At 53.0% G+C, this 25,186-nt stretch overlaps 2 protein-coding genes across 2 annotated transcripts in view; both read right to left on the bottom strand.

Annotated features, from left to right (window-relative positions):
* The window catches only part of SREBF2 (sterol regulatory element binding transcription factor 2), a 60,285-nt gene extending 54,118 nt beyond the window's left edge, over nucleotides 1–6,167 (bottom strand). The window contains exon 1 of the mRNA XM_080810542.1: nucleotides 5,936–6,167. Coding sequence (XP_080666668.1) covers nucleotides 5,936–6,023 — 88 coding nt within the window. The 5' untranslated portion in view covers nucleotides 6,024–6,167. The remainder of the gene's footprint in view (nucleotides 1–5,935) is intronic.
* A 1,721-nt stretch (nucleotides 6,168–7,888) lies between these two features.
* Nucleotides 7,889–24,738, bottom strand: CCDC134 (coiled-coil domain containing 134). Its single transcript, XM_080810126.1, has 8 exons — nucleotides 24,604–24,738; nucleotides 22,535–22,653; nucleotides 21,571–21,692; nucleotides 21,288–21,372; nucleotides 19,104–19,285; nucleotides 18,735–18,806; nucleotides 11,495–11,685; nucleotides 7,889–8,754 (listed from the first exon to the last, which is right to left on the bottom strand). Exons 2-7 carry the CDS (start codon nucleotides 22,635–22,637, stop codon nucleotides 11,560–11,562), a joined length of 690 nt encoding a protein of 229 aa, XP_080666252.1. The 5' UTR covers nucleotides 22,638–22,653; nucleotides 24,604–24,738; the 3' UTR covers nucleotides 7,889–8,754; nucleotides 11,495–11,559.
* Between the last annotated feature and the right edge of the window lie 448 nt (nucleotides 24,739–25,186).

Consider the following 25,186-nt stretch of genomic DNA (forward strand, 5'->3'; position numbering starts at 1 on the left):
AAGGGCCAGCCTTCGTGAGACACACCTTTATAGAGCACGTGTTCAGTGCTAGGTAGCATCCCCGTCTCTGCCAGAGATGGCACGGACTGCAGGGAGAGATCGCAGAGGACAGGCGGTGCTACCCAAAGGCTCAGGAATTGGACCCAAAGGCTCAGGAACTGCAAGTTCCTCGGCAGGCTGGGCCTGGGAGGTGGACTACCAGCAGGAGGTCTGCATGAAGGCAGGCGTCTGACACAGTGAGCCCTCCAGAGCCCCCCAAGTAGGCACAGTGACTGACAGTTCAGTCACATCAGTGTATGTCACCAAGGAACTCAGAACACCAAGGATAAAGATCCTACAACCTTCCAGAAGTGAAAACAGGTGGCACAAAAGGATCAGGAAGCAAATGGTATCCGAGATCTCAACTACCAGAGGCTAGAAGACAATTGGGCAAGGCCTTCAAACTTCTGATGTAAAACTAGGTGCAATTTAAAATTCTAAACTCCACCCAAACTATCAAATTGGCGTTGAGGTTAGAATAAAGATATTTTAAGACACACAAGGCCCCCTCACCCTAAATTTACCTCTAATGTACTCTTTCCAGCTACCAGAGGAAGCTACCAGAGGATGAGCTCCATCAAAAAAAACAACAACTAGGGAACAGGGGCTTCAATATCACCCCCCAGGGTAATGGCTACAGTAATCCCATGATAAGTGTGGGATGGTAGAGCTAGACAAACATCAGATGGGACAAAAAAGAAGGAGGGCTTCAGAAGAGATGGTGACAAGGGGGATAAAAGCAACTAACACCCTACTGAGAGTTTCTGTTCCAAGAATTAGGGCTGAATTAACTGCCAGGACATGGAAAGTAAGCAAGTGAGTAACTAGTGCTATTATAAGCCCAGGGAAAAATACAAACCCAAGAGAAATTAAAACCTCCACCCAAACTAAAGCTTGCACACAAATGTTCCTAGCTGCTTCATCTGTAACAGCAGAAAAGTGGAAACAGCCCAGATGTCCATCAACTGACTGATGGATACATGAAACATGATGTCTCCACACGAGGCAACACTATGCTGCAACACAGATGAACCTCGCCATCAGGCAAAGTGAAGGAAGCCACACGTTGTAGGATTCCATTTGGGCGAAGTGTTCCGAACAGGGCAAATCCACAAAGACAGAAAATAAATGAGCTCACTGAAAAGTTTCTTCGACCTCCTCCAAAGGAATCAGCTGTCTCTAATTGCCATCACCCACGCACTCCTGACTTCTTTCTGGCTCATCTAGACTTGGACCCCTTCATCTGACTGCTTTGTCAAATGTCAACCTTCTAATTGCCAAATCCCATGACTTCTTTCGTGGACTTGTCGACCTTGATGTCCTCCACACCACTACCCCCATCATCCACTAACCACTCTCTGAAAAGCTCTCCTTCCCTTAGTTTTTATTACACTTCCCTCACCTGATCGGACCTTCCAGTTCTACCTTCTCTCATCTCCAGCCTCAGCTCCGGTGACTACTCCTCAATCTCGATTCCCAGTTTGACCGTCTCCTGAGTGCTGGCCTCTGATCTCCTAGGGGATTTCCCAGCCACCAGCACCTCAATCTCTGCCCAGTTAAGGCAAATGTTTATCATCTCCCCAAACTAGCTCTTCCTGCTGGCTTCTGAACTTGCCCAATGCCCCAGGATCGAAGCTGTGATGGGATCTTAGAACTCCACCTCTGCTCTGCCTTCAGGGTGAGGCCTCTGCTGAGGTCCCATCCTGTTATGTCCAACAACTTGCATAGTGGCCACTTCCTATCCCAACCCCATCGCCCTCTTTATCATCATTTCATACCCGGATGCCTGCAGCTCCCCCTAACTGGTCTCCCTGACTCCAATCTTCTTTGCCCATCACCACACTTAAATTTTCCTAAACTCCGTGTTTAACGTGCCGTCACCCTACTCACTCAGCAATTCCCTGTCCACATTCCACAATATATATGCATCAGATATGAAGACTGTCCAGTGTGGCTCCAACTCACCTTTCAGAACTTATTTTCTACCTTTTTCTTACACACACCATAGAGTCCAAGAACTCACCAGTAACCCTTTATCTCCAAGGCAGCTTGATCCTCCTCTGCCATGTGCTTGTCTTGCTGATGCTGCCACCCACCCTTCTGGGCCTCATGAGAAGGACACCTCCGTCACCGCGCCTTTCCTGATCCCAATGGAAAAATATCTCACCTTTCTGCCTTTCCAGAAGACCTGCTTTACCACAATACATGAGGCACTTTCTCATAACACAGCTATCTGCCATCAAAGAAAGTGCTCTAGATAATCTTTTTTTTTTTTAAGATTTTATTTATTTATTTGACAGACAGATCACAAGTAGGCATAGAGGCAGGCAGAGCGAAGGGAGGAAGCAGGCTCCCCGCTGAGCAGAGAGCCCGATGCGGGGCTCGATCCCAGGACCCTGGGATCATGACCTGAGCCGAAGGCAGCAGCTTTAACCCACTGAGCCACCCAGGTGCCCCAGAAGAAAGGCTCTAGATAATCTATCATCAGGGGCCTGGGACCTGGAACAACAGAGCATCCTGCCGTGAAACAAGGCCCTGGAGATCAAGTAACACAACAGGTTTCTTTGTTGGCCCTACAGTATGTTTCTTTAAAAAACAAACAAAACCCACCTTGAGCCAACATTTAAAAATGCGGATGTATCACATAAAAATCCCAAGGTGGGCATCCCTTGAAAAAGAGAGGACAGATCTCTCCTCCAAGAGGCCTCCCTTGGCTACCCAGTCTAAATTATTCTGCCCTGGTTATTCTCTATAACATGGGTTTGTTTGTTTGTTTGTTTGTTTATAAAGATTTTATTTATTTATCAGAGTGAGAGAGAGAGAGAAAGAGAGCAGCAGGCAGGGCAAGAAGCAGACTCCCTGCTGAGCAGGGAGCCTGATGCGGGACTCGATCCCAGGACTCTGGGATCCTGACCTGAGCTGAAAGCAGACACTTAACCAACTGAGCCCCCCAGGCGTCCCTATTTTTTTTTTTTTTTAAGATTTTATTTATTTACCTGACAGAGATCACAAGTAGGCAGGCAGAGAGAGAGGGGGAAGCAGGCTCCCCGCGGAGCAGAGAGTCCAATGCGGGGCTCGATCCTAGGACCCCGGGACCATGACCTGAGCTGAAGGCAGAGGCTTTAATCCACCGAGCCACGCAGGCGTCCCTATTTTATTTTCACGTGTCCTGCCAGAAGTCTTCATTTCAGTTATTTGCTCAGCTTGTTTCCTCCCTCAAGAATTTAAGTTCCTTGAGAGAGAAGAGATGGATTATGTCTTGTTCAAAGCGACCCTTGGCACTCTGTCCATCATAGGGGTACTGAGAAGCCACCGAAGAGGTGTGCTGAATAAATGAACGCATGTGGCCTCCTTGGACTCACATCCTTGAAGGGCCCTCATGGATTACAACAAGAATGATGTTGCCCAGTGAAGCATTCTTGCCCTCCTGGACTTCCTGGAGATAGGCATGAGAGCTCCAGGTTGCAAATACCAACACCCTCCCCCACCCCGGCCCATCACACACACAAAGTTAAGTATATGTATTCATATCCAGTCTCTTCCCTACCTGACTGGCTCCTAGAAGCAACTGATCCAACCCAACCCCAGGGGCTGTGTCTAGTACAGCTTAGAATCCTCCCTAGCCCAAGGTCACTAAATTCATTCAGGCATTCCACAAATATTTAGTTCTAAGTGCAAGAAACATAGCTGAAGGAAACAGAACGACTGGGCCCTCATGGAGCTGACATTCTGGGGAATGGATGTGTAAGAATACAGGGGTATTTGTAGCTGCAGATCACTGGCCTTCAGCCCACCCAACCCTTCTTGCGCTCCAAGACCCCGATGAAAGGCTACCTCCTTGGAGTCGTCTTCCTGGTGTGGCATGTCTTTACCAAGCTCCTTCAATGCTGACTTTCACTTACTGTAAGCCATTCTATACTCAGCATTACAGTTTTATTGTTATTCATCTTAAGTTCGTGAGGCCATAAAATTCTCTTTCCTATCTTTCATGTTCTCTACAGCTCAGAGACCAGAGCTGGCACTTGAATGCTTGCTGACCATTGTAAGACAGGGAGTCATTTTTTCCCCAATCTGGTATGGGGACCTGCGAAGCCATTAAACCACTGTGGTCGTTTCCAGAATATATATTTTACTCAGAAATCTACAGGGGAAAGGCTAATACTTAACCACTAGGAAATTTAACACATTACAAATTAAGATAAATAGAAATCAGTTATGGAATGAGAAGGCAATGCACAGGAATTTCTTCGTGTGAGCTTGGTGATGGGCAGCCTTAGTTAGATGTACTTCTTACTGGCTAGGTAACCTTGGGTAAGTTAATGAACCATGTTGAACCTCTGTTTCAGGATCTCAAAGGTGATGAGAGCAGTGTAACAGACATGTTAAGGACTGAGAACATTGATGTGTAGGAGTACTTAACACGGTGCGTGCCACATAAATGCTCAAAACATGTTAGCAGCCCTTGTTGAGTTTCAAGAACCTCTCCTCTCCATTTGTTAACACATCTCTGTACCTAGGAGCATGTAGTGGAAAAATCTGTGGTTAGACCTGGTGCTTCAATTAAGGGTCTTAGCTCACTGCCAGGATGACCCGAAACAGAAGGCAAGGACAAGCCAAGGGGTTAAATGTCACAGAAGCAAATCCTTTTCAATTAGCCACTGCCACTTATCTCTTTCCCTGGAAGAGAATCTTCTGCTGCCTCAGTATCTTCATCTGTACAATGGGGATGGAGCCGCCGTTTTTGCCTGCAAGACCGTAATGAAATCCTGGACAAGACTGTACTTTATAAACTCAAGAGCACAATGCACTTGAGTCAGTGGTTAAGAGCATGGGTTCTGGTCAATCTAAGGTGAGTGACCTTAGACAAGCAAACATCTGGCCTCAGTCTCCCACTGGACTGTAGTGAGGAGTAAGTGAAACAGTACAAAGACTCTGGGGACTAGAACATCAAAAGAGCCCAACTCCTGAGAGTTACTATTACGGTTATTAACCCGTTCATTGGACTCCTCACCCCCAAGGGTCAGATGAAAGCCTGATACAGTGACACAAACACTAGCCCAGGAAATGAGCTCTGAAACCAGCTGGTTGACCTTGGGCAAGTAGCTGACCCCTCTCCAAACTTTGGGTTCCCATGGTCACAAAAATGAGAACACTGCAAGGGAGAATCCCTGGGCTCCTACCAGCTCTTCCACTTCGCTGTAAATGTCGCCTGAACAAAGGCTACCCGCTCCCCAGCCTGTCCCCCGAAGGGCCACAACTCAAAATTCTCGCTGCTCAAATCCCTTTGCAGCTCGACAGCAGGAGCGCCCGGGTCTCCATCCCGGGGAGGAGCGCCCACACTCCGCCGCCACCGCTCGCTTCATCAGCAACTTGCTTCTGCAGCCGCTCCCTGCGCAAAGTTTCCCTGAGCGCCAGGAGACCCGGCCGCGGGTCAACCCTGGGAAGACCAGAGATGAGAGCGCAGAACCTGGGGACCCGGTTTCGGGGATCCCACAGCCGCCCCCGCAGACGGCCGGGGAGTGACAGGTGCGATGCGGAGCTCGAGCGACGGGAGAGCGGGACCCCGGGCGGCGCGTGTAGGCGCGCCAGGGAGGCGGTGGCCGCCCGCTCTCCTCAGGCCGCTCCCTGAGAACACTTGCGACGCCCCCGCCTCCGCGCTCGGGCCCCACGACCCCCGCTCTGCTTCCGGACACGCGGCGCCGCAGAACCGAGAGCCGGGCGGGGGCCCAAACCCGGAGCGCTCCAAAGGGATGGGTTCCGCCGGGCCGACCGCGCGTGCTGATTCTTCCCGCGCTAGCCAGGGCCGCAGGGGGTGGGCGCACGCGCACCCGCGCGCTGCCGTAACCCCTTCCTCCCCGCGCGCCCCCGCACTCCCACCCACCCACCCACCACTCACCGTCGATGTCCCCCAGGGTCAGCTCGTCGCCCAGCTCTGTGAGCGTCTCCATGGTCTCCAGACCGCCCAGCTCTCCGCTCTCGTCCATCGCCCGGCTCGGCACGGAGGCCCCCCCAACCGTCCCGCTCAGGGAGACGCGGGGGCGGTGCCGCCGCCACCGCCCATGACACCCGACAGCCTCCTCCCGGTACCGCCTCACCGGCCGGTGCCAGCCGCCGCCATGTTTGCGCCGCGCGGGAGGGGCGGGACGGGATTCCCCCGCCCCAACCCGCGCCCCCTGCGGCCCCGCCCCCAGGCCGCGCGCCCCCTTGTTTGTTGTCAATGGGACCAGGCTCTTCGTGGCCAATCGGCTCGCGAAGCGGCGCGTGGGGTGATGGCGCGTCATCGATCAGCAGCTTAGATTTGCATAGCGAGGCCCCACCCCTCGCGGGCTCCTAGCAAATGCGAATAGAAGCCTCTGGGTCCTCAGCCCAACCTTCCTCCCCAGGCTTAAAGGCGCCGCTCACTTTTCCGTTGGGTCTGCCTCTACAAGCCATTCCATCCACCGGCTGGGGGTTGAAGGGTTAACACTCTCCGCCCCCGCTTGCGGGTCGCCCCCGGAGCGAGCTCTGAGCACATTACGTCATCTTCCCAGATGCTCCCCCGCCCAGCCTGCCTGGGAGAGCGGGTAGAATCAAACCTGGCCCCCCAACACTGCGGCCCGGAGGAGTCTGGATCATTCAAGTCGCGTTCCTCGCAAGCCCCTTACAAAAGCAGAAATGGAGGCTCGGCGCGGGCCGCGGACTGCATTTTACGACCTCCACGCCTTTGCACCTGTCGCAGCCACGCGCCTACTCCGGCGGCCCTCACGGGGGTAGCTCAGAACCGCCTGCAGACGTCCAGCAGCGGTGCTAGTGCCCGGGACCACAGGCCCCCGGGGTGTGACCCGGGCAGGAGCGTTTTCACGGTGCCGCAGAGATTCTGACGCGCAGCCCGCCCGCCCGCCCGCAGATTCCCGCTCCTTCCAGCACCCCATTGCCCCATCTTGCAGCTGGTCGCGACGTAAACAAATGTGCAGACTAACAGGAGTTCATCCTACGGAATAAAAATATGAGCGCTCAAACAAGTGCGCAAATATTAAGTTCAAAGACGCTCATCACACAGTCCCCCCGGTAACTGGGACCGAGCTGGGAAGTCTCATAAAGGAGAGGATGAACAGTACATCCACACAGTGGGATACCATGGCATCAGCCAAGATTGGGCACGTAAATGTCTCCCTATGGACAACTCTCACAGTATACTGTTAAAAAGGAAAAGTAGGTTTCCTAAGAGATTGCTGGTGCTCTGGGGTCAAGAGGTGAGGATGCAGACCCTGGGGGGCAAACACATGGACCCACTTACGCAGTGTGACCTTGGGCTGCCTGCCTAACTGCTCTAAGCCTCAGTTTTGAAATCTCTAAAATGTGGGGAAAATAGGGCCCTCTCAGTTTGGAAGATTAAATGAAATCACTTGCACATTCGTTTGATAATATTTATTGAACATTTCTAACAGGCCAAAAAGGGGCAATTCCTGCCCTCCGGGAGCTTCCAGTAGTGACAAGAACAGACATTAAACAAATGTGAAAAGCAGACAACAGTACAAGTAATCAAGGGAAAGTACTGGGTGTCAGGCAACTAAAGGAGGATTCAGACATTCAAGATAAAAGCTGAAATTCTTAAGAATCACATCTGGTGTAGCCAGGGCAACAGATGATACAGACAAAGGCCCTGAGGCAGGAGGAGCTGCTGCTGCCAGTGAGCACTTGGCATAAGGCCTGACATATACAGAATGTGCCCATACACGAGCGCTATGGTAACTGAAGAAACAGGGATCTCTGTATTCACATTAAGGGCTAAAAGGCTAGAGGCCCAACAGCCGAGAGTCCGTCAAGAATACCGAGTGGTTGGATTTAGGGTGAATTTTATTTTCTTCTTGGTATTTCAGTACTCTTTAAATTACTTCTTATAATGAACATGTATAACATAAGAAAAAACAGTGACTTATTTTTTGGGGAGAAAGGACAATGTTTCTTCACTGTTCACATGCAGACTACACAAATTAGTCTCACCCTGAAACGGAAAACCAGACCCTGCTGCTCTGCTTGGGACCAAGCACTGACTTGGGCAGTGCCACCTTTGACAGGGCCTCTCACAGGGCCCCCCCACACTGAGAGGTGACTGTCTGCCCGCCCACCGTAACTCACTTCGGTCCAGTGCTCTCCCAACCCAGAGCCTCAATAAGCCGCTGCAGAGGGCTGACCGAGCAGCAGGAGGTCAGGTAAGTGGGCTCAGCACCTGTCACTCCACGCTGTCCCCACAGCTCCTCTCTGAACCTGCCCAGGGGCTGCAGTGCTAATAAAATGGCCAGAGGAGGCACAAATGAAGGCTCAGTAGAAACTGCAGAAGAGGGGCGCCTGGGTGGCTCAGTGGGTTAAAGCCTCTGCCTTCGGCTCAGGTTGTGATCCCAGGGTGCTGGGATCGAGCCCCGTGTGGGGCTCTCTGCTCGCCAGGGAGCCTGCTTCCATCTCTCTCTGCCTGCCTCTCTGCCTACCTGTGATCTCTGTCTGTCAAATAAATAAATAAATAATTTTTTAAAAAAAGAATTATAGAAACCGCAGAAGAAAGCCGACTACACCACACCCATCCTCAGCAAAACACTGGCATTCTCCCTATGGCCTTGGGTCCCAGCTCACTGAACATCGCTTCCAGTTGGCACCGTGCCCTGGGTGGGAGAACAGAGTCTGACTCTCAGGGATGGAGCAGCCGTAGACAAGTCACTCCTCAGGACCTGGGTTCTTCACCTGGAAAGGGAGGGACCAGGCAACCATATATCCAGAGATCTACCACAGACGGGGCAATCACTACAGGGCAGAGAAGTGAACTTTGAATATGCTTTCTCATTTACTACCTTCGATGCCTCCCTTTTTAGGCCTCTGCTCAGAGTGCCTGTCACGTTCTCCCTCCTCCCCCAATCTTTCAGGATGTAGATGTCACTTCCTCCAGGATTAGGCAAGAATGCGTACCCCACAGTTTGACAGAGAGTTTAGGTTTCGGGATGGAAAACAAGTTTGCTTTTGGATAAGCTGAAACATGAGGACTGAGTGTTATCAGTGGCAAGAGGGCAAGTACCATCAGTTTTGGGGTCTCAGAGGATGCAGCTCCCAAAGAGAAAGGAACAGAGAGGAGAGACTAAGCTTAAAAAAAAAAATGCTTTGGGGGTACCTAGATGGCTCAGTCAGTTTAGTGTCTGCCTTTGGCTCAGGTCATGATCTTCGGGTCCTGGGATGGAGTCCCTGCATCAGGGTCCCTGATCAGCGGGGAGTCTGCTCCTCCTCTGCCCCTCCCTCTGCTCATGCTCTTGTGCTCTCTCACAAATAAATAAAATCTTAAAAAAAAAAAAAAAAAGCTTCATTTAAGGGGCAGGTGAGGAAAGAGGAAGAATCAGGAAGAGACAGAGCAGACTCAGACTGAGGACAGAGAACCAGGACAGCATGGCAGCCCAGAAGCCTGGAAGGATCATCTCAGAGAGGTTCCAACATCTCTCCGGGGGCAGTGACAGGACAGCAAGAGGAAGATGTGGGGCTGGCATAAGGAGGGACAAGGGCTGTGGACCAGGGAGATCATGCCCGTGGGGTCATCTAGTAATGTCCGGAGACTGCTACTAGCATCTGGTAGGCAGAAGCTAAGAATGCTACTGATACCCTTCAACACACAGAACACCCATCCTCATATACACAACAAAGAATTATTGGGCCCGAAGTGTAAATAGTGCCACTGTTGAAAAACCCTGCCTCTGAGGATACAGGGGGCTCCCAGACCCTCCAGGGGTGCCTCAGATTGGACTTAGAAGCTCAGCAAACAGGAGCAACATCCAAGAACATGCTGAAAACACCACTAAAGACGTCATTGTTGCCACCACTGGGCACCCCTGGTGTGAGTCTAGTCTGGTCACTAGAACCAACCCATCCCCTGCCCCACTGCTCCCTCTGGTCCCAGCGGCCTCCACCTCCACCGGCACAACTCCCACACAGGCTGGTACATCTGGTTGATGGCACATTGCCCACAGGACCTAACCCTGGTGCAAGGAAGAAGGACAAGTGCCCTGGGGCCTTTACACCTCCTGACAAGGAAGTGGGAAGGCTCTGCCTGCAGTTAAGACTTGAGGCAGAGTTTCTGGAACTAGTAACCACAACAATGGCATCAAAGGGAAAGAGAAAGGTAGAGCAGAGTGGCTCAGTTTCTTTCTTTGAAGGTGTCAGATGGGAAAACTTGGGCCCATCTGAGGATGGAGAGGAAGGAATTAACCAAGATGGAGAGCCTAGAAGGACAGGGGCGCCACATGGGACAGAAGCAAAGATGGGTTAAGATGGGGCCCCTCTCTTTTGTTGTGCCTACAGAGATGCTCAGCAAACCTAAAGGATGACAGAAAAACCATCAGAGAACATCTGTCCCTGAGAAGCTGGGCCCCAGCCTCAGAGAAGCAGTTTAGGGCAGGACAGAGGGTTCAGACATTGTCAATTCATTTTGCTAATGAAGCCACAACGCAGAGGAGGGCTGCGCCAGGGTCACTTAGTAAGTCTGAGGGGCTGAGACAAGACTCCTGTCTCTCTTGGACTCTGTCAGTATGGGGGTGCTGGAGGGTTCTGGGATGGTCATGTGTCTCTCCCCTTTTAAGATGCCGACCTAGCTTGGCAAGTCAGAGAGACTGAATTGGAATTCCCACCAGAGCCTCTCCTTCCTCTGCCTGGGAGGGACATGATTAAAGGGTAGCTGTGTCCCCTAGTCTCTGCCATAGGGAGCCCTCTGACCAATCCAGCCTGGGGCAGCCCAGCCATGACAAAGCACAGTCTCCTGCAGAGTACAGCCTGTCCCTGATGTCCCCTACCCACAGCCCAAGGGCCTCCTAGGGTCGCCAGGGACGACACATTGATTCTACCCTGCACCTGTTCATGGACTGTCCCCAATATCTGATGACAGAGATCATGTTGCTCTGAGGTCCCTGGCTAAACCCCGGGACGCTTCTTCATGAAGGACAGTGCTTTGAAGGGTAGAGGAGACCTAAGCCAAGCCCCTGCTTCACTGTTTTGCCAGGCCCCTGCCCCATGAAAGGGTTCCCAGCTCCCTGGGGCCCAAACCAGCCTCCATTAGCCCAGAGGATTTGCTGGCTTTTACTGTGTCTTTGCAGAGGGCTGGGACCTGTGCCCGGCAGCTCAGTGCCACGGTGGGACCGGCAGCAGGCACGGCACTTCTACAAGTGGCTCAGAGCCCGATGCTGCTGCCTCCTCATGAAAGGCGGCAGCCAGCTGGCCAGTGGTCCTGACCCAAAGGGAGAGTCCAGCCCGGGATCCTTCCAGCCTCCCTCGGCATCTCGAGATGGTTTGATCTGCACCACGGCATCCTCTGAAGACCCCCCTGGCACCCTCTCCAGGGAGGCCCCTGGAAGGAAATCTCTGTGGCCCAGTCACTTCTGTTAGGGCGCAGAGCCGGCTCCAGGGGGGCTGAGCAAACGCCACCTCCCCGTTCACACGGGCCAGCTCTCACCACCAATCGATGCCTCTGTCTCTTCCTCCAGACTGGTCTCCTCCTGAGCCCTGGGCTGCTTCCGGCTATAACTCCGACTGTGATCTTGAGATCCGCGGGCCCTTTCGGATCTCTTTCCGCTTCTCCTCTTTCTTCCTGCGTTTCTCCTCCTCCCTCAGGGCCTTCTGGAAAGGGTCGGTGCTAGAAACGAACTGAGAGAACAGAGCAGTCTGGATTAGTCTACCAGCAGTGAAGAGTTTGCGCTGAGCCAGGCTGCCACGGGCTTGTGGCAGCAGGAAGATGGCCTAGACACACGCTCTGCCCTCAGGGAGCCCGAAGACAGGGAGACAGTTCAATGAGCCTGGGGAAAGCTGCTCAGAGGGTCTCCAAACATAACCAGGAACTCCCCAAGCAGACAGGGTGAGGGAAGAAAAGGACGTTCCAGGCAGAGGGGCAGGTGCTGAGGTGTGAACCTACATGGGGCTCCTCCTCTCGGGGTGAGGGGGCTGAGTGCCCCAGACAACCACAGACAACCCCTCCCCGCCACACCCCTGAAGGGGGGAAGGCAACCAGAGAGAGCAGGAGACCACAGACATCGCACTGCTGGGGAACAAGCCACAGAGAAGCCCAGGCAATGGGAGTAGAGCCACAGGAGGCAGCGCGCCAGACGTCACACTGGCAGAGCCTGGAAAGGGGGTGGAAAAGAAGATGGCAGTGCCCAGGCTCAGGGCTTCCGGGGTGCATGGATGGTGGTCCTGGCAAGGAGAGAGGAACCCAGGGCGAGGCAGGGTGGGAGGAGGAGGTCAGTGGAGGCACTCTGCTCTCCGCAGGCCCGCTCATCTGAAGGCCTGGCTTCTGTTAGGTGTGTGTCAGTTACCGCTCAAACCGGCATCTCTGTATCTAAAGGCTGCTAGGATGTCCCCGATGTGCCCCAGACTGGCCATGACTCCATCTCCCCAAAACCCAGTCCTCTTCCAGTGTCCCCGTCCTCGCGAACAGCAGGGCTCCACACCCCCACCTCTCTCCTTCTGCATAGAGTCCTTGGCCAAGGCCCAGCTCATGGTACCTCCTAAGTTTCTCTCAAACTCATCTACTTCCCTCCCTCTCGCCTATCACTAACCCCATCACCAGAGGACAGAGGCACTGACCAGACAACGTCCACGAGCTCCCACCTCCACACCCACCAATCCAGCTGCTTCTGTGCCCACGCTGCTCTTGGAGGCAAGGCCAACCCTTCCCCTGGGTGCCAGATCCTCTCCCCTGCCTTACCTGCTCCTGGCCCTGCACCATCAACTCTTCCCGGCTAACGCGCTGTCCCCACCAACACGCCTGGTCTCTCCCACCAGATGAAAACTTCCCCTGGAATCCACACCCCCTCCAGCTACTCTCCCACTGGTCTGTTCCCCTTGAAAGGAAAGCTCTTCGAAGGTAGTCTGCATTTGCTGTGCCCACCTCCTTGCCTCTGATCTTTGTCCCCACCGCTCCACCAAAACAGCTTGTATTAGGATCTCTGATGGCTACTGGCCATCGTCCTAAATCCAAGGGCCGGTTCTTAGGCCTCATGCTTCTCAGCCTTCCAGCAGATTCTACAAGCTGCTCACTCCCTCTTTGCTACGCTCTCCTTACAGAGTCTCCAGGAAACGATCCTCTCCTGGGTTGCTACACTCATGCTGTCATTCTGGGACTTCTTTGCTGGTTTCTCCCCGTCCTCCCACCTCTACCTGCAGACACATCCCAGACCTCAGCCCTCTGGTCACTGCTCTATCTGCCCTGGGGTGACGGGACAGGACCTGTGCCGCGGCTCTCTGTACCTTCCTTCACAGCATGACTCACATCTGTAGCCCGAGCTTCAACCCCCAATCTAGAGTCGAATTTCCAATCGCCTCCTTGACATCTTCATTCAGATGCTCACCAGGTCCAGAAACAAAGTTCTGATCTCCAATCCAGGCCTCAGCCCGGTCCCACCACAGTCTGCCCATTTCAGAAAACAGCAGCCCATTCTTCCCCGCGTGCAGGCCGAAAAGTCTTCTGGTCCTTCCTAATAAGTCTCTCATGCCACATCTGCTTCCTTAGCAAATCTTACTGGCTCTGTCTTCTAAACAACCAGAATCTCACCATCCTCACTGTTGTCACCCTGGTTTAAGCCACCATTAACTCCCACATGCACAAGCACAGTAGCCTCATGAGTGTCCCTGTTCCCACCCTGGTCCCCCAAACTACTCCCCACACAACAGCCAGGCTGATCCCTTAAAGGGGTTAGTCAGAGCCCATTACCCCACTCTCCATGTGTCTCAGAGGAAATGCCAAAGCCCCTGAGAAGAACCCCCCACCCCCGCCCCGCAAAGGGTCTTGTGATCTGGCCTACTCTGACCTTATCTTCTCACATCCTCCCCTCCCCCAAATATGCTGCCAACTCAGGACCTTTGCACTTGCTGCTCTTTCGGCTTGGAATGATCTTCCCCCAGACACACGGCTGGCTCCCTCACCTTGTTCGGGTCTTTTCAGTAAGACCTTCTGTGTCTGAGTCACATGAAGTAGCAATTATATCTCCACGGACCTTATCCCTGAATCCTTACCCACATTCCCCTGCTTTTTTTTCCACCACCTACCATATTGTATGTTTTTTATTGACTCTGTCCCAGGAGAGCAGGGCTAGTCCGCTTCTCTAGTGGCTGGGATTTAGGAGATGCTCACAGAATGATAAATGCATGTGCTAGGCCTCTGAGCCTTTGTGCAACTAACTAGTCCCTCTGCCTGGAAGGTCCTCCCCAGGCTGGTCCACCCTGCAAGTCTTACTTATCCCAGAGCCTCTCCTGCCCAGCTGCTGAGGCAGGGTCAGGTTCCTTGGCAGGGGTTCCATAGCTCACCATGCTTCCCTCCTCCCCTGGTGCGGCGATCACGCTAGATCAGGACTGTCTCCCTGCTGCCTCCCCCAACAGACCGTAAGCACAGGAAGAGGAGGGAGAGGGCCGGCCCCGTCTGGACAGGAGCAGCGGCGAGGACTCCCACAGTACTCCCTGGCATGGCGAGTGCATGTGGGGAGCTGCTGCTGGTGGGACAGGTCCACGCTGGAGGCCAAATGGTGATTCAAAGCTTGAGACCGTCCCCAGCCAATGACAAGTAAAGCACAGATGTTGCTGCTATGGTTATTTCCAAGCACAGCACACTAGGACATCTATCCTAGAACCCGTTCTCTCTGGTTCGTGGTCTCACCCTCCTCCTGTGCCAGAGGCATTCATGACCTATGGGGCAAGGAGAGCCGGTGTCACAGCTATACGGCTTCTCTGTGGGTGCCCCTCCCTAGGAAAGGCAATCTGCCATGACCTTGAGTGTCCTTGCATATTCTTGCTGGGTATGCCCTGACTGTTCTTACACCGGCCATTTATCAGGGTTGCCACGGAAGCAGGCAAGTTCGAGGGACGTTACGTGACGGGGTGATAGCAGCAACCCTGGTAGGGAAACCCCCATCTCCCACTCTGCTGCCTGAAGCAGAGCCGCTGGTTCAAGGGGACCCCTGACTCAGAGGTTCCCCTAAATACTCATGCTGGGTCCACTGATCATTCACCTAAATTAAGAGCTAGTGGTGCCGTCCAGGAGAGTTAACATAGCTGGTCTCACTGCTAGTCTTCGAAAGGACTGCTTCTAAGGTGGGATCTTGGCTGGTGTCTGGAAACCTGGATTTGGCGGGGGAGGCTCCCACCGCCCTAATTAATGAGTGGCTCACTAAGCCTACTTTGTAAACAGTGTGGTTTATGCTGACACCTGCTTTCCTCCTGGGAGTCTGGAACTCTGGAATGCACTGGGCAGAGGGTGCTTAAGTGACCAGCTCCCAATAAAAACTCTGGGCACTGAGTCTTTTTTATTTTTTCTTTTAAGATTTTATTTGTTTATTTGAAAGAGAGAGAGAGCACAAGCAGGGGGAGCAGCAGAGGGAGAGGGAGAAGCTCCTTGCTCCCTGCTGAGCAAGGAGCCCGACACCCAGCTCAATCCCAGGACCCTGGAATCATGACCTGAGCCAAACACAGATGCTTAACCGACTGAACCACCCAGGCACCCCGAGCTGAGTCTTTAATGAGCCTCCCTGATAGACAATTTCTCACATGTCACACGTATGCTCCTGGGGAACTCCACTGGGAGAGGGCTCATGGAGGTTGGCACGTGGTTTCCCTCAAACTTCACCCTATGAGTCTTTTCCCTCTCCCGATTTTGTGTTGTATCCTTTCGCTGTAATAAATTACAGCCACGAGCACGACCACACACTCAGTCCTCATCAAACCTGGGGATGCTTTCAGGAACCCTAGACACTGGTGTCTACTGGCCATCCAGTCCCAGTGACAATGCTGGAAGACTAACTGCCACCAGGGCCGGTCAGATATTGATCCAAATTTGAAGCCACCACCCGCGAGATGACACCCAGAGATGACACTCTGAACAGCATGCACATAGTATTTCTACTGACTGTCATTAGCATCCTAGTCATCTGGCCTGCCACTTAGAAGACAATAGATGGGCAGATCAAAGACAACTATTCCTCTCTGGGGCCACAAACCATGGAAACAAACTGGTGGACGGTTTAACAGTCCAGCTCAATTGGTCAGATGTCCATCCTAAGGCCCACTCTCTGATGAGACCTGAGCAAGACTCCGCTGCCCAGTTGTACTAGATTGTGCTGGAAGTGGCAGCAAACCTGCTACTGTGGACGGGCACAGGGCAGGGGGCTCTGTATTTCTGGCTTTCCTACCTAGAGGTGCTGGTTGGGATGGCAGGACCTGAGATCATTAGGATAACCACCACTTGGTTGAGTATGCTCCCTCCAAGTCCCTCTACGGTGGCCCATGTGGCCCAAGATAGAAGATACAATATGTCTCTGACTGTTTTGTAAAAATTCCCTTGTCCCATTCATAGCTGACCCTTCTGGATAAAACAAAGGTCCAGGTGAGAGTAGTGGATGATTGGAGAAAAAGTGGAATTACAGGTCCTGGGATGTGACACCCTGATTTGGTGGCAACAATCTTAGCATCTGGGGAGGGAACAATTACTCCTCTTGGTCTCTTAGACCCAGCACCGCCACCTGGCAAACAACCCTAGGGTCTGCCCAAGCCGAGGGGCAGCTGTAGCTGACAATCTAATCAGCTGTTGGGTGTGTCACTCTCAACCCTGTGATAGGAAAACTCACAGGGACATGGTCAGTAGTGAACTACTCTAATGCGCCTGATGCCATCAAAGGCAGCTCCCAAAGGGACCCTGTGCAGACACACTCAGCAGTACGGCGTGTTTTAATTTGACAGATACAAATGCACCTGCTTCTTCTGACGCCTGAGTGACCTTCCATTATGCCAAGTAGGGCAACTGAGGCTGCAGCTCCGTAAGGACGTTGCCCTCAGGGCTCAGGCCAATAATATAATGGTGACTCAAATCAAGTAGTAACATGTGGGAGACAGTGGGCCATGAAATGTCTCTTTACTGGGGCGCTCGGGTGGCTCAGTCAGTTAAGGAACCAACTCTCGATTTCAGCTCAGGTCATGATCTCAGGGGTGTGAGATGGAGCCCGGAGCCCCAGTGGAGCCTCCTCAAGATTCTCTCTCTCTCGGGGTGCCTGGGTGGCTCAGTGGGTTAAGCTCCTGCCTTCGGCTCAGGTCATGATCTCAGGGTCCTGGGATCGAGCCCCGCATCGGGCTCTCTGCTCAGCGGGGAGCCTGCTTCCCCCTCCCTCTCTGCTGCCTCTCTGCCTACTTATGATCTCTGTCTGTCAAATAAATAAATAAAATCTTAAAAAAAAAAAAAAAGATTCTCTCTCCCTCCCTCTGCCCGCCCTGCCCCCTGCCCACTAGCACAAGCATGTGCACACACTCTAAAATAAAGGAAAAAAGAATGTCCCTTTACTGGGGACGAGGACTGCTCTGGGTCCATCTACTGCTCCCTGCAATTACTGACAATAACATCAAAGATCAGCAGGTCAGTCTAAACTCTTGCGTGGAATGGTAATGGGTAACTGACTGGCCTCAGACCCCATTCTGATTATCTAAGATAAGACCTACTGGCCCTCGCAGGACTTATCATAGCTGGCTGAGTCTGCGACTGGAGGGTTGAGATCAACACAGCAGGCTGGCTTCATCCCGCTGCTTACCGTCCTGCTAATGGCAGCCTTAATCAAATGGCAGTAGGCGACAAACTGAACATATGTGATGCTAGCCTCTACCTACCAGATCAATCAGAACTGAACCGCATGTTCATGCAGAAATTTAAGTTAAGCCAAGAGGGCTGAGGGGTAAACTATGGGGGAGGCAATCAACCACGGCCCTGAGCATCCCTGCATATTCTCACTGGGTTCACCAAGAAAGCAGAGCCCTGATGACCCTGTCTGGGCCTTCCGTCAGGACGGCTTGCAGAGAACAACCTGGAAGGGTGACATGATGACGTCCCCCAAAGAGCAGGTCTGCTTCTATTCATTCTGAAGGCTGTGAATATCCCAAACTCGGTATTCTTCAGCTTCATGCAAACCCACTGCATGCACGGTATCTGCCTGGGCCCCTGGGTCACCCCTGGGTGACTTGAGGAACAAGGGGAACCCACATGACCAGGCCAACAGTCTACATATTGCTTTTGCCGCAATGAACTCTGATGTCTCTGACCTTTCAGCAATCATGAAGCAGGAGTAGCTAAAATCCTAGACCCTCATGGACCCTGACACTCCTCCCTGTACCAGAGGAGAGCCTGTGATTTGACAAGTCCAGTCCTCCAGCCTTTCCTGCTCCTGCTGCCCTGCCCTGTCACCTCTGATTCCCTCCTCCAGCTACGTGTCCCCATCTGTGACCCCACCCTGCAGCCTGCAGCCCTCGGAGCCCACCTCAGTCCCCTAGGATGAAAGCATATGCAGGAATGTGAGACAGAAGCCAGGCTGAGCACTCAGAGGCAGGCTCAAGGGCAGAGAAACAGGGCCCGACCTCCCTGGTGTCCACTTGATGTTGGATGCCTAGTGTACACAGGGATGGTGTGTTCACAGCTTCCGACTGCCCCCCACAGCTGGGGTCCATACCCCATGAAAAGATAGGGAGCCTGAGGCTAGGACAGGGGCAGCAGCTTGCCCAAAGGTACCAAGGAACGAGTGATGGTACTGGTACGTGCATCCAGACCCAAACATGTCTGGCTCCAAGTCGAAAGCCCTCATGCTCCATTTAAGGTGCCCCAGCCCCTACATGACCTGGCTGCCCATGATCCCGCAGAGGCAGCGTAGACATGGCCATCGGTTCCAGCAGCTTACCTCTGGGCGGTCTACTTTAAATGGGTTCTGGAAGTCAGAGTCTTTCTCGCTGATCCCCAGCTCCTGGGCCATCTGTGGATGAGGAAGAGTTAGTCATCCTTTGCCTTCTCCTGACTCCTTATCCATGGCCACTCCCTCCACGGTGGGACCCAGGCCCAAGGCTTAAGCAGATACGGTACAGGCAATGACCCCTGGGCACCCAGGTCAGCACAGAACCCCTTGAGACGGCATCTCAGGGTGCCCTGAGGCTCATCGCAGAAAACACAACCCGGGGCTGACATTCGAGCGCCACTGAAGGCAGATGCGAGGTTCGCGGTACACCACCAGGCAGAGGGCCCCCGCACCTCCTCTGCCGCAGCCAGTCCTTACCAGGCTAAGGATGGGCGCGTGGGGGCCCTGGTCAAACACGCCCGACTGGTTGCAGAAGCTGATGCCCCAGCGGATGAGGAGGTTCCAGTTGGAATTGTGGTCAAAGTAGTGGTGCACAATCCTCGGGAAGCGCAGCACCACGTCACCGAAGAAGGCCGTGTTCTCCACTACTTGCGAGAAAGCTGGCGAGAGGATCCTGATGAGTGGCCTGGGCAGATGTCCTTCTCCTGCCTGCCTGGCCACCCCAGCCACCCCTCAGAGAACCGAAGCCCATTAAGCCTACTCATCAGAGAAGGGAACTGTGCCCGCTCTCCGCAGGAGCTGAGCACGTGTGCAGTGCCTGCTAACGGCTTTATGTCCACCAGTGACCGCCAGGTCACTGAATCCTCAACACTACCTCCAGGGAGATGTGGCTGCTCTTCCTTCTGTACAGACGGGAAACTGAGGCTCAGATGGTGGGTGAGTGGCAAAGCTGCGTTGCAAACCCAGGTCTGACTCCAAGGGCCATGCTCTTTCCCCGTATCTCATTTGTTGTGGGGACAAGAGAGGTGGGTGCCCTTTTGCACATGAAGACCCATGTGTCACATGAGGCTTGGCTGGGTCTGACTTCCCCAAGTTGGCCTCCAAATACCAGGCCCCAGTGTTAACACAACTGCACTGCATGTGAAGGGCAGGTCTATTAGGATCACCGGGGAAAACATGAGGGGCTTTTTGCTCTTTTTTTTTAATCTTTCCAATTTTATATTATTTTTACTTTTTAAAAAGATTTTTATTTATTTATTTGAGAGAGAGAGAGAGCATGCATGCAAACGAGCTCGGGGGACAGGCAGAGGGAGGAGAAGCAGACTCCCCACTGAGCAGGGAGCCCGATGCGGGACTTGATCCCAGGACCCTGAGATCATGACCTGGGCCGAAGGCAGAGGCTTAACCATCTGAGCCGCCCAGGCGTCCCTTTATTTTATTCCAAATGCCTCTTGAGATTTATATTAAAATAATTTTAAGACTTCCATCATACATCATAAAATTCCTTCACTTGGCTTCCCCTAATGTCATCATCTTACATAACCATTGTACAGCTATCTAAACAAGGGAATTAACATCGATACTAATCATTAGACCTTATCTGAATTTCACCAATTTTCCCACTAACGTCCTTCCTCTGGTCAACAGATCAGTTCAGACTAAGTCAGTGTGTCCATCATGGCGGCAGGTCCCCCCCACCTAGGCTACCACGAAATAGAACACTCCCAGCCCTGCTGGTGAAGTCCCTGTTTGAGCCATCCCTGCAGATAAGGCCCAGGCAGCTCTCACCAGCATCAGCCAGGACACACAGAGAGATAAGCAGACTCCTCCAAAGATATGCCAGGTTGGGTCCAAGTCTGGTGAACAGAAACCTCTGGGTTTCAGAACAGCCTTAAACCTCAAAGAACTCAGGAGTTAGCTTGGTTTACAGGTTTACAAGAGCAAACCCCTTGTTCTCTTTTTATCTGGAAAATGGGGGCAATAGTACCTTCCTCAGAATTAGAGCAGAGACTCGAGATGGTGTTTGTAAAGTGCCCACCATCTGGTATATAAATGCTATTTCCATCCTCTCTCAGACAGTGTAATCTAACAAGTTTTATTGTTAGATTATGACCGGTTAACATGGGGGAGGGGGAATTACCCCAGGAGAACAATTCTTAGAAGAGGGGGGGATGAAGGGACACAGGACATTATTTTACTTATCTATTCTTCCCATCCTGTCTCAAAAAGGATTTAAGGGGGTTGGGGCTTTCAAACAGTAGTAAAGAGCACTCTGATTTGCCCCCACTGGCCATTCTCTTCAACAGAATGTAGGTTTTTTCCTCCTACAAATGGGAACAACCCTTGCCTTCTCTACTGCAAGGGTCAGGATGGTAGAAGAGGCAAGAATCCCTGAGGTGGGGTCATAGGCAGAAGCTTCTCCCTGTTTCCCTTGCCCCCAGCACAGGACAGTACAAAGAAATATATCCAGAAGCTGGCTCTGAAGCCCAGAAATGACCAGAGAAATATGGCTTAAGTATCCATACACCCAAGGGGACCCCTTGGAAGGTGTTCTAAACAGATACTTCCAGAGAAAAAAAGCGTGAGAATAGGAGGGAGGGGGCAGCTAGAGAAGGTCAAGGTGGCGGGGAGGAGGAAGGGGTAAGACTGGGAAGACCATACCATCCTTCAGTTTCTCGTCCTGGGGGAAGGGCCCATCTGGGAGCACATCTGCAGCAATGAGCACTGTCCGCGAGTCCTCCAGCACCTGAGGGAACCCCACCCAGGCTGAGTGGCTTTGCAGAGCCCTTCACAGATGGCCCTTTTTATTTAAACCCTATTTCAAATCTTTTGTGCATGTAGTCCCCCTTCACTGAACACCATGCCCTTAGGGAACTCCTACCCATCCTTCAGTGCCCAGATCAAAGGCTGGGCCTGCTGTGAGCTGCCCCACGCCCACACGCACCTTAAAGAGCCCCTTGAGCATGACGTCAAGAATCTTATACTGCTGGTGGACATCGTTCAGCTGTGCCAGGTTTTTTAGTGCCAACAGCTGTTCTCGCCGTTTCACCTCAAACATCTTCTTGTCTGAGCAGCATGAAGTTAAGGGGCTGGCACCCATACTCCCGCCTGGACGATCCAGCAGTCCCAGTCCAAGGCCCCATTCCCGACTGGCAAGTGTCTGCAAGGGCCGGAGATGCCCACAGCTGAGACACCCCCCTTGCCCCCCACCGCCAGGGAAGAGACAAACTGGGAGGCATAGGCATCCATTTCATGTAAGATTCTATATCTGACACCCTGAACACAACCCTTACAATCTGGCTCCCCGCTACCCTATCCATGGTCTTCCTGCCACCTGCAGCAACCAATCACTATTTCCAGAACCTCCACTCTCTGCTTACACTGTACACTTCACCTGGGATGCCACCGCCCCCCACCCCTCCATGAGTTTGTACTCTCAAGACCCAGTTCAAAAGCCACACCACCATGTTTCTCCCTGCCCCTCTTCCCCAACCATGGTTCATAAAAGTGCTGACTGAAGAGAAGAGCGTGAGGTCTGTGAGTTCCTCAAAGCCATGGACTGACTGGTCCTAACTCTTCTTTGTGTCTCTGAGGTCTGGCCCCGAGCAGGTAGCTGAGGATGCCAGGGCCCAAGTCTCCACCCAGGGTCTCCCCCACAAGATGCAAAGCACACACACAATCCTCCGAAGAAGTATGCCTTGCCTTTTCCATTCAACATACGGGGAAACTGAGGTTCAGAAGAGAATTGACTCGATCAAGTTTTGGTTAGAACACCTCACCTTTTCTTCCGTTCCCATAGACTGGGTCTGCTCCAACCCTGAAATCCAAGCGTTTGTGGGTCCAGAAAGACTGTTTATAGACAACCTCAGAAACAGTCTATTAACCCCATCTCCCATGGCAAAGGATACAGATCTCCAGGCTCGGGTCCAGGGAGGTCTTCAGGGTGCCTGTGACTCCCGTGCCAGACAACAGCAGGACAAAGAGGAAGGCCAGGAACTGAAGAAAATCCATATCCAAGACCCTAGGACTAGGAAAGTAATCCAGAGAGAGGTGAGATCCAGAGCTTGGTTTTATAAAATAAAGAGTGCAGGTGAACAGCAACTTCCCGACATGCCATGGCCTGCAGATACCAAGAGCCCAGCTTTGGGGGGCGCCTGGGTGGCTCAGTGGTTTAAAGCCTCTGTCTTCAGCTCGGGTCATGATCCCAGGGTCCTGGGATCGAGCCCCGCGTCGGGCTCTCTGCTCATCGGAGAGCCTGCTTCCCTTCCTCTCTCTCTGCCTGCCTCTCTGCCTACTTGTGATCTCTGTCTGTCAAATGAATAAATAAAATCTTAAAAAAAAAAAAAAAAAAAAAAAAGAACCCAGCTTTGGGAAGCCCTGGAGCACTGGTCTCAGCCCGGGGGCCTGTGACCACCAGACACTCCATAAACACTGTGGGATGGTAGGAGGGATATACAGATATACAGATAATATTGGCAATTTAGGAACGCTTAGGGCACAGGGGTCAGTGTCAAGAGCTCTGGGCTGGAGCCCTGCCTCAGCCTGAGCCTCAGCTTTTTCATCTGTAAAATAGAGGTTTCTCCCTACTATAGGGAGAAAGGACTGGGTGAGGCATTGTGCCTAGGGAAGGGGGGTCTGGTCATTATCATTCCCTTTCAACATACCCCATCCTGGACCCCAGGAAGATGTCTGGTTACGGAAGCCCAGGCAGTCAGGGGAGATGTGAAAACTTTCAGTTTCCCTCCCTCTCTGACTTCTGTCATCAGAACAGAAAGGGGCCACCTGGCTGGCTCTGTCAGTGGGCATGCAACTCTTGATCTTGAGGTTTTAAGTTCGAGCCCCACACTGGGTGTAGAGATTACTTAAAAATTAAAAAAAAAAAAAAATGGAAGAAGGGATTTGGGGCAGGAAAGGAGGGGGCACAGTCTTGGGTAAGAAGGCTACCTGCTACTCACTCACTTTGGAACCAAAGGCAGCACAAGCGACACCTGTTCCTACTCAAGCACTATTCCCTAATTAATTTTTAAGTACCACATTCAAGGCACTGTTTGAGACCTGGGAATACAGCAGTGTCTAAGACAAACAAAAATCACTGCATTCATGGTACTTGTGTCCCCAGTAGGGGAAAGGGACAATCAATAAACCTGTAAAACAAGCACAAAAGGATAAGGGAGCTGACGGGGTGGAATATGAAACACAGTGGTCAGATGACAGCTGCCCAGTTTTACCAATGTGGAAACCAAGACACAGAAAAATTAGGTGATTGTCCAAAGACACTCAGCTATTCCCGGGCTAATGAGATTCTAGATAAGCAAAGGCTACCTCAAAGCTGCCACTGTACTAGCAGGACACCTGCTCCAGGGGAAAGACGCTCAGTGATTGACAGAGCCTGCAGAGGTCATTCAGAGAACCGTCCGGGTGCCTGAGGATGAGACAACTGAAGCTTCGAGGACGGGAAGGAGTAGTCCAAGTTCGCCCAGGACCACCTGCCTTCCAACGTCACGCTCTAGACTCAAGGGAACGACCCGGGCGGACTAGGACAGAACTTGAAGCCAGGGGGTATCAGACAGCCGGTAACGACTGAAGCAGGAGAGAAGTGGGAAAGGGAAACCGAAAAAGCCGACCGCGTGGAGGCGGATCCTGCTTCTTCCACTGTACTCCCACGGACCCTGCCTCTCAATCCCGCTCCCCGCCCCGTGGTTCCCAGAGCTCTTCCCGGCTGGGTACGAGGCTCGGAACCCACTCTGTAAGGGTGACATGGCGGTAGCGGGCTCTGAGCCGGCTACGCTGGCTCGCGGACACGGCTTGCTGACCCGAGCCTTTGGGGCTCCCAGAGGAGAGAACGAGTCCTTCGGACGAGAAGACTTCGGGGCTGCGAATCTCATGCGCTAGCCCCAGCAGCAGGTTCGGGGCCCTTGGTCCCTGCCCCCCAGCCCCACTAGGAGAGCGCCCTCCCTGGACCCCCGGCCCCACCTACCAGGCAGGTCAGTGCGGACAGAGGCGTGCGGACAGGACGTCGGTGTGCAGCCCCGCTCTGGGGTCCACCGGGCGAACAGCAGAGGCGCGGAACCTCACACTAGGCGCCAGCAGCAGCGCAGGAACCTCCGAGCGCGCCCCCGCCAATGAGCGCGGGCCGCGACGGCCGCTCCGCTGACCTCACTTCCGGCCCCGCCCCGCCCGGACCCCAGCGCGGCAAACCCGAGTCTTGTCCCGCCCACCTTGTGACCGGGGCGCGATTGTCGCCCTGTCACGGCCAGATTGGTGGAAGTTAAGACTGCGTGGGGTTTGGGCCCGACTCAAAAGGCGCGTCAGCGGACTGGGCCCTGACCGAAACTTTTCATAAGCTGACAGTATCTTTTAAACTGTAGTTGACACAATCAGTTTGGTGGGTCACCACTAGCACTTTTTTTTTTTTTTAAGACATCTGCAGTGCGGAGTTGGTGCATCCCCTGCTCCCCTCTCCAGTCCACCAGCTTCTAACCCTAGTTCGTCGGGGGCCTCCCTATCCGTTCATTAGGACGGAGTTCAGACCAGTGTTGTGCAGGGTCCGTTCAGCCAAA

Source organism: Martes martes (assembly GCF_963455335.1).
Source record: "Martes martes genome assembly, chromosome: 8".
NCBI lineage: Eukaryota > Metazoa > Chordata > Mammalia > Carnivora > Mustelidae > Martes > Martes martes.